The sequence below is a fragment of the Otolemur garnettii genome, unplaced genomic scaffold (assembly GCF_000181295.1).
Source record: "Otolemur garnettii isolate 467f Iridium unplaced genomic scaffold, OtoGar3 scaffold00025, whole genome shotgun sequence".
NCBI lineage: Eukaryota > Metazoa > Chordata > Mammalia > Primates > Galagidae > Otolemur > Otolemur garnettii.
The window spans coordinates 12,165,342-12,174,558 of record NW_003852420.1 but is presented as its reverse complement, the minus strand read 5'-3'; the positions used below and the strand labels follow the sequence as shown (position 1 = coordinate 12,174,558).

General features: G+C 43.2%; 1 protein-coding gene across 2 annotated transcripts in view; it reads right to left on the bottom strand.

Moving 5' to 3' along the window:
- Positions 1-9,217, bottom strand: part of CUNH20orf194 (chromosome unknown C20orf194 homolog) — a 151,463-nt gene that overhangs the window by 69,887 nt on the left and 72,359 nt on the right. For both annotated transcript variants that reach the window (XM_012804175.2, XM_023512184.1), the window contains exons 14-20: positions 8,706-8,782; positions 6,241-6,285; positions 5,798-5,843; positions 4,291-4,402; positions 3,547-3,617; positions 2,011-2,061; positions 1,330-1,417 (exon numbers count right to left, since the gene is read on the bottom strand). In XM_012804175.2, coding sequence (XP_012659629.2) covers positions 1,330-1,417; positions 2,011-2,061; positions 3,547-3,617; positions 4,291-4,402; positions 5,798-5,843; positions 6,241-6,285; positions 8,706-8,782 — 490 coding nt within the window. The remainder of the gene's footprint in view (positions 1-1,329; positions 1,418-2,010; positions 2,062-3,546; positions 3,618-4,290; positions 4,403-5,797; positions 5,844-6,240; positions 6,286-8,705; positions 8,783-9,217) is intronic.

The following is a 9,217-nucleotide window of genomic DNA, read 5'->3' as shown; positions in this document are numbered from 1 at the left end:
AAAAAAAAAGAGTGGCTCACACCTACCTGTAATCCTAAGCACTCTGGGAGGTTTAGACAGGTGGACTGCTTGAGCTTAGGAGTTCAAGATCAGCTGGACCAAGAGCAAGACCCTGTGTCTACTGAAAATAGAAAACCTAGGTGGGTGTTATCATGGGTGCCTATAGTCCCAACTACTTGGGAGGCTGAGGCAAGAGGATCGCTTGAGCTCAGGATTTTGAAGTTGCTGTGAAATATGACATTACAGCACTCTACCCTGGGCAATAGAGTGAGACTTTGTCTCAAAAAAGAAAGAACAAAATCCTAATCTGGCTGATACCTTAATTCTGGCCTCATTAAGATCTAAATCCAATCAACTCTTCCTGGACTTCTAACCTATAAGTGGGGATTGTATTAAGCTACTAAATTTGTGGAAATTTGGCTCAGCACCTGTAGCTCAACCAGCTGGGGCATCAGCCACATACATCAGAGCTGGTGAGTTTGAATCTAATTGGGGCCTGCCAAACAACAGTGACAACTACAACCAAAAAATAGCCGGGTGCTGTGGTAGATGTCTGTAGTCCTAGCTACTTGGGAGGCTGAGGCAAGAGAATCTCTTAAGCCCAAGAGTTTGAGGTTGCTGTGAGCTGTGACACCACAGCACTCCATCCAGGGTGACAACTTGAGACTCTGTCTCAAAAAAAAAAAAAAAATTGTGGAAATTTGTTATATTGCAAAAGAAAACTAATCCAGATTTTGTTTAGGTCCACAGACTCTATTTCTAGAGGTATTGCTGCTCTAGCCCATTCCCAGAGCTAAACTCAGGCAACAACAAGAAGACCAGATATAGTTCTGGGATCAGCACTTCCTAGCATACATCTTCCTTTTTTTAGTTTTTGGAGACAAGAGTCTCATTTTGTCACCCTTGGTAGAGTACCATGGTGTCATACCTCACAACAACCTCAAACTCATGGGCTCAAGGGATTCTCTTATCTTAGCCTCCCAAGTAGCTGAGACTACAGGTGCCGGCCACAACGCCTAGCTATTTTTAGAGACAAGGTCTTGTCTGGCTCAGGCTGGTCTCAAACCTGTGAGCTCAGGCAATCCATCTGCCTTGGCCTCTAAAGTGCTAGGATTACAGTATCGAGCCACTGCACCTGGCCCCTGCATTTCTTCATATACAAAGTGAGTGGGTCCAAGGAGAAAAACTGCAAGAGAACACTTATGCTCCAACAAGTCTTTCCAAATATAAGATGTATTATTAATCACAACACCCATGCTACAATGAAGAAACCATTTGCAAACGAAGGACCCAGATACAGTCAAGAACAGAAAAGTCACGGCTCCTCACCTTCCTCAGGCCAGGACTGTGGACTGCTGGAATAAAGATACGCTCCCTCTCCTCCTGTTAGCAAAGTGCCCAGGAAACACTCATCTTCCTTTAAAAACAACCAAAAAGGGGCAGATGATTTATAGCATAAATACAGAATCAAAAATCTTGTGTCATTTTGTCTGTCTAGAAGCTGAGTCAGACTCAGATATGCCCGACTTATTCCATGGCCTTTGGCATTGCCTGGCTCTTTGGCATGTCACTGGCATCCTTGATTTGTGCTGAGAAAAAGACTGTTAAGTAAGGTCTTCTCTGAGTCCAGGCACCAAAGCCTGCAATGCCTGTTCATGTTCATGTACCTGTGGATTAATATCCTTTGTGAAAACGGAGGCAGGTTCTCCCTGACCTAAAGCCTTGACTTCTCAGCTCAACATATATAGACCAATTTGGGATCTGTTTTTAATAGTATGGGGATATTTAAAAGAGAAAAAAATACCAAAAGCCCTTAATGAGAGAAAGAATCTAATTATATCCTCCATAAATGATTATTTTTATTTTTGAAGCTCTGCTGAATGCAAACAGGAATTGAAGACAAAGTAGTACAGATTCTTTAGCAGTAAGATGAACTATAAATTATCCTTATAAATTATTTACATTTTATTTTGATATGATGTTAATACTGAGAATAAAAAGGGTGCTTACCCTCACTGCTTGCTGGGTTTTCTCAGATAATTTTACTTCATTATCTTCTACCTGTGTCCAAAAGGAAGGCAGAGTTTCAGTTGACTGCTTTAAGGGTCAACCCTGCTGGGGTCTCACTGCTGTGTTCAAATACTTCTAGGAAACTAACTGGGCAGTTCCTCCACCATAGCCAGGCCCAAGTGCACCCAGGCCCTGACATGGCTGCAAAGTTGGCTGCTGGTGTTCAGGGTTTAGAGCCCAAGGCCGTGGCAGGCAGGCTCTCATTGGAACCTGAGGTCCAGCTAATGAGCCTACAACAAGTGAAGAGGATGTGTCAGTCTCCACTCACACTGCACTTCAGAGAAAAACATTTGTTTTTAGGGATTAAGGAAATGGAACATAATAAAATATTTTCAGAGTGTGCTCTTATTTAAACATGTTCACATTAGAGGATGACTCTTATTCTTTCCTATCCATGTCAGACTATAGAAAAAAGAGTATAAACATTCTAAAGTAGGTACTTAAACCATTATCAGACTTGCTGCCATCAGACTTTCTATGTTATAAGGTACCAGAGTTTCAGATCAAGTCTCACTGAGGAAGATAGAACTTTTTTTTTTTTTCCCCGAGGCACAGTCTCACTCTGTTGCCCTGAATAGAGTGCTATGTTTATTTTTTTTAGAGATAGGCTCAGGCTCAGGCTGCTCTCAGACTCCTGAGCTCTGGCAATCCACCTGTCTTGACCTCACAGAGTGCTAGGATTATAGGTGTAAGCCACTGTCTCCGCCAGAAGACGGGACTTTTCTACATGTTAAGACATGTTGTAAAACTCCACAGCAACCATTCAGGTCAGAGAAGGAACCCATATAATCCACTTCTTACTATGTGAACTTGTATAGGTTGTTCAACTTCTAAACCTTAGTCTCCTTAATTATAAAATAAGAGTATTAATTTCTTCCTTTTATAATTTAATAAACACCCAGATAACTTAGTTCCTTTCTTTTAAAAGCATTCTAAGATAATGAGAGAGTTACAGAAACTAGATTTGCTTGTATAAAGAGAAAAGGCTGAGATAAAAACTTTAATTCCTGGCCGGGTATGATGGCTCATCCTAGCACTCTGGGAAGCCAAGGCAGGAGGACTGCTTGAACTTGAGAGTTCAAGACCAGCCTGAGCAAGAGTGAGACCCTACCTCTATTAAAAATAGAAAAACTAGCCAGGCATGGTGGCAGGAGTCTATACTCTCAGCTACAGTCAAGGGACTGAGGCAGTATGACTGCTTGAGCCCAGGAGTTTGAGGTGGCTGTGAGCTAGGCTGAGGCATGGTACTCTATCCCTAGGTGACAGAGAAAGACTCTGTCTTTAAAACACACTCACACATACACATACGAAAAAACTCAAACAAACAAATAAACAAAAAAATCCTTCAATTCCTGAACAATAGCCAGCTGAGGATCTGACATCTTACTAGGGACCCAATGAGGAAGCTCTTCCTCAAAATGTTCTCCCCAATTTCTCCGTGTTTAAGTCCACTTCTACTTGATGAATGACACTAACCAGCCAGGAGCAGAATCTGGGCACAGCAGCTGTCAAGATTATGGAGCTGGTTTCTGTGGTGACAGTGCCATCTGGAGGAAGACCAAAGACACGTCTGTTACTCCCCATCACCTCAACCTCCCTTGCAGACCTTAGACAGTAAGTAAACGTTCTTCCTTTTTCAGGAGCAAGGCCTCTTCTTATCAGTATAAAAGGTCTGACGCCTGCAGAAAACTAAAACTTCCTCATCTCCAGACAGAGAAACTAATGAGAGGTTGAAGAAAAGTTTCTCCATGTGCTTAATTTTAGCATTTTTTAGAATAGAAAAACACATTTAAACGAATGTGTCCTGGGAATTAGTCCTTTTTACATTTAATTTTTGTCAAGGAAGTATGGGTATTACAGGTATACATAATCAAAAATTGCAATAGGAAAAATTAACTCACATATTTTATATCTTTAATATTTTTTATATTTATATATCAACGCATAGAGGAATATTTTGTGAATATTTCGTAAAATGTTGTAATGAGTATTTTGTAAATAAAGGTATATTTAGCTACAATTTTCCATTTTCCGTATGTATACATAAGGAAATATGTATATACATGTATGGCAACCTTTAGGATACCCTGTATGTCCTTTGTTTATCTTAAGTGTTGTAATATTTTCACCAGTTAGATAGTCTTTTATCTTGGTTTATGGTTTACTTTGCCAAAAAGAAAAAGGTTCAAGGTTTTCTTTCCAAAGGTCACATTCACTTACCCTTTTCTTTAACTAAGATCTGAGATGTCAAAAATGATTCTGAGAAGACCACAGATCCTAAGCACCCCTTTCCTCCCAGCAAGTCAGGAACGTCATAGACAGTCATACAAGCCTGTATGTATCAAATGAGAAACCAGAGTTAGGCCAGTTGTTAGCCCAAAATCTCCAGGGAGACATCCATAAGAAAGAGACCACAAAACACTGCTTTAAGGCACGTGGCAAAGAGTACTAGAGTTTCTAAAGAAAATTGAAGTTATCCTAAATACAACATTGAATTGGGAGATGACTTCAGGATCACCCAGGCTCCCTTGCAATTGATTCTTGATCAGAGACACATTTGGGCTAGAAGAAGAATATCTTTTTTTTTTTTTATTTTTTTTTTTATTGAATGGTAACTGTGTACATTGATGCACTTTGGGGGTACAGTGTGGTGTTTTCACACACAATCCAAGACACTTCCATCAAACTGGTTAACATAGCCTTCATGTAACTTTCTTAGTTATTTATCTTTTTTTTTTTTTGAGACACAGTCTCATTATCACCCTCAGTAAAGTGCTGTGGTGTCATAGCAACCTCCAATTCTTGGGCTTAAATGATTCTCTTGCCTCAGCCTCCCACATAGCTGCGATTACAGGCACCTGCCAAAACGCCCAGCTATTTTGTTGTTGCAGTTGTCATTGTTTAGCAGGCCCAGGCCAGGTTCGAATCCTCCTGCCTCAGCATATATGGCTGGCGCCCTAACCACTGAGATAGGGGTGCTGGGCCAAGAAGATTATCTTTATGTTTCTATAAATTTCTAGATCTAAAAAAAAAAAAAAAAAAAAAAAAATTTCTAGATCTTACTTTACACCCAGGCTATATGGTATGGCCTATTGTTCCTGGGCTGCAAACCTACACAGCATGCTACTGTACTGAACACTGTAGGCAACCATTCCACAATAGTAAATATTTATGTGTCCAAACATATCTAAACATAGAAAAGGTACAGTAAAAATGTGGTATTATAATCACATAGGACCATCATTGTATACGCAGTCCACAATTGACTGAAAAGTTATGCAGCACAAAACTGTAATTAATTCTCCTAGGTACCCATTAAGGGCATCAACACAGGGTTTAGAACATAAAGCAGCCATTGAAAACTTGTTGGTGTACTGTTCAAGGCAGGCTTGGCCTCAGCTCACATTTCCACATGTAGTCAGAGCAATCCCAGCTACCTGCAGGAAGGCTTCCTAACCTCAGAAGAGGTCCCTCCTGCCCCTCAGTCAACGCTGGACTGTGGGGAAGCCTAGGCCATCGGAGTGTGGATAGGGGTGGGCCTGGCACAGCTGCAGGGCACCCTCAGAAAGCACAGGATCAACACTGCTACAGACAGTCCTGAGAATAGACCAGTTTCTTTAGGTAAAGGGTTGGCTACCCAAGACTCCTACCCACTCCAACCTCACCCCTTGTAGATGTCCCTCCATAGGCCATTCCCAGCCAGATGACCTCTAACAGCTCTGCTTACCGTCTTCACAAAGGATAAGCTATCTTCACTGTCCAGAGGCACAATTCTAGAAAAGAAAAGTGATGAGAGAGATATGCTGAAGAGTTATAAATGTACTGAAATTTACTGTGTTCTCTTTTTTCAATTTGGCAATAATTCATAGACTCAGATATCTCTTAGGTATTTTCAATACACTGGCTTAATGTATGCAGAATTAGTATGTGGGCCACTAAGGTGAATTATGTCCACCCCTGACCCCCGCTCCTCAGCCTCTCAGAAGGAGGAACTCAGGAACAAGGCTCAGATGAGCACAGCCAGCCCCAAGCCCAGCCCTTGAGCGATGGCACTGCTAGGTGTGGAAATGCCAGAAGACCTTCTCTGTCAGCCACTACAGGGTAGCTTCTCCTTTCTTTATGTTCCTAAAACCTGCCCCCATATGAGGATACACCACAGCCTCCACCTACCTTCCCTGATTATTCACAGCATGTATGTGAAAATCCATCCTGGAGCTGCAGACCAAAATAAAACAAAATAAAAGTCAGTCTGCTATTGCTGACTCCTGGGCTGGTAACCTCCCCAGACACTGCTTGTATAGCACACCTGTTCAGGACACTCAAGGCCACTTAGTGTGTGTCATCCTTGCTTTATGCAGATCTACCTTAAATATTTTATTTTATTTATTTATTTTTTGAGACAGAGTCTTACTATGTTGCCCTTGGTAGAGTGCCGTGGCATCACAGCTCACAGCAACCTCAAACTCTTAGGCTTAAGTGATTCTCTTGCCTCAGCCCCCCAAGTAGCTGGGACTACAGGTACCCACCACAACGCCCGGCTATTTTTTTGTTGCAGCTGTCACTGTTGTTTGGCAGCCCAGGACGGGCTTGAACCCACCAGCCTTGGTGTATGTAGCTGGCTGCCTACTCACTGAGCTACAGGTGCCAAGCCTACCTTAGATATTTTAGATACCTTTCCCAGGTCCCAAGGTACTAGCAGGCATGGAGCCAGTGTCTGACTCCCAATCATGACCCTGCCTCTGTGCCTCGGGGATGTCTTGACTCTTGGAGGAGAACAGGAGAGAACGACATGACAGGACTCCTGCCCAATGCAGTCTGGGGGACCCTTCATTCCTGCTCTGAGCTCAAGCAAAGGCCATGTCTTTGTTTTTTTTTAGACGGAGTCTCAAGCTATCCACCTGGGTAGAGTGCCATGGCATCACAGCTCACAGCAACCTCCAACTCCTGGGCTCAAGCGAGTCTCCTGTCTCAGCCTCCCAAGTAGCTGGGACTATAGGTGCCCGCCACAACACTCGGCCATTTTTTGGTTGCAGCCATCGTTGTTTGGCAGGCCCGGGCTGGGGATTTGAACCGGCCACCTTAGGTGTATGTGGCTGGCGCCTTAGCCGCTTGAGCCACAGGCGCCAAGCCCATGTCTTTGTTACTCATAGTCAAATGGTAATGTGGAGCCATGGGCAAGGTTAGGCCTTCTGAACCAAAAATAATCAGAAAACCCTTTTGGCTTACTCTAACTTGTATAAATTTAATTTCCTGCCTTTACAAGTAGTTTGTCACATACTACCTTCTCATCTGTACTCATGGCTCTCTCTTCCTTGTCCTCTTAGGAGGAGATCTGCTCACCTGATATAGTTCAAGGGTCTTCCATGAAGTGACCTTTGTAGAGGGAATGGGGTAGGACGCTGGGTAGAGGACCGTCCCTGGAAGCTTCTCTTTCTTTGCCTAAGGTCTTCTCCTATACCTTCCTCCAGCTAGGGTGGACACCCAGGTCTAGGGAGTCCTAGGGACTGAGAAGGGGCCTGCCTTAGAAGGCTGAGTGGCCTAGCAAGGGCCTAAGGATGGGAAGAATGGAATGACTATGTCAGCCATGTTGATGGTCACTGCAGCTAACATTTTTATGTCCAATCTTTGTACAAGGCGAAAAACTGAGGAAACAGCTGCAGATATCTTGCCCAAGGTACACAGCTGCCAAGTGGAAGAAATTTTTCAAACTCATGTCTACCAGAAAAAGACAGTGCAGGGCAGCACAAGGCTTTAAGGGGACAGGCTTCCCCCATCTCTCCCCTTTCATAGCCAGAGCAACAAGACTGAGAAGAACTTGGGAAAGAGAGACCTGAAACAATTCTAAAGCCTTCCACCACAGAGATCTGGCTCTTTCCCCCACGGCTGAAGAGGCAGCAATAGGTCAAGTGACTGACTTACCTTTTGAATGTTCCTTCTTACTGCCCAGGGCTATAGGTGTGAAAGGGCGGTACCACAGGACTCACCCCAGAAATATTCTTAAATATTGGTGCTTTTTGTATCCTGTGCATAAAAGCACACAAAATGGTTCTCATGTGGGACAGTGGGTTAAGTGGACTGGATTCATGAAAATTTAGTTATCTAAACCTTTTAAAAGTCATGTGTCTGGCTTGATTTAGCAAAAAAGAAGTAGATCACAAAGATCCACTGTGACATGCTGGGAGAGGTGATGGGAACCCTGCCAGGAAGCCAGAGTCCCAGACGAACTAGACTCCAGGACACAGCTAGGCCCAGGGTTTCTACCATCTGAAAGACAGATGAGACTATGGCAAGTCTCTTCTAAGCAGTAACTATCTTCCTGTGCCCAGGGCCCCTGCCCTTAGCAAACCTCACCATTTAAGCCTCCAGTTTTAGTGTTTTAACCTTAGAGCCCAGGCCTGTCAGGTCTCTTGTGGTTCTGGTGTTAATCTGGCTCATATTCGAGCCTCAGAAAACATGTGTGACTCTTTCTCATATAGCTCTTCCATCTTGGGTTCCTTGGAGTCTCTCTCCTTCATACACCCCATTATTTACTGAAACATTTGTCAAAGGGGAGATGCGATATAATTTACAAGGAACAAAAGAGTCTTTTTAAAAAGCAAACAAATTCCTTATAAAAAACATCAGCCATTGCTTACCGCAGGGCTGCCTTAAACTGAATCAACTCAAAGGAATCTAACCCACATCCCAGGGTCTGTTCTGCTACCTCCTTGGCCTGTAAAATCAAAACAAGACAGAGACAATTAGCTTTCACAGCAGGAAAAAGTATACACATCACAGATAGGAAGGGCCTTCCTAACATTTGGCCAAGAGCACACTGTGCCCTCTTCCTCTATGTGACACGTTGTAGACATCAACAGATTAAAGTGAAAGCATCATGTTAAGGGAAACAGGTACATGCTTTCTTCAGGCTGGGTTCATAGGACAAAACTGCATTCGGGCAGGTGGCACTGGAACTGGATCTGCTAGAAAGGTGTGACCAGCTGGGATGACACCATTGGAATATTGAGATCTTGAAAAGGGCTTTCTCCTCTCCTCTCCCTTGGCTTTGGGGGAGGGACTACTGCCCTTACAAGAGTTTCGGCCAGATGCTAAGAATATCTAAATAGCTAGAGCTACAAACGATCACTTTATTTTTTTTTTTTTTTTT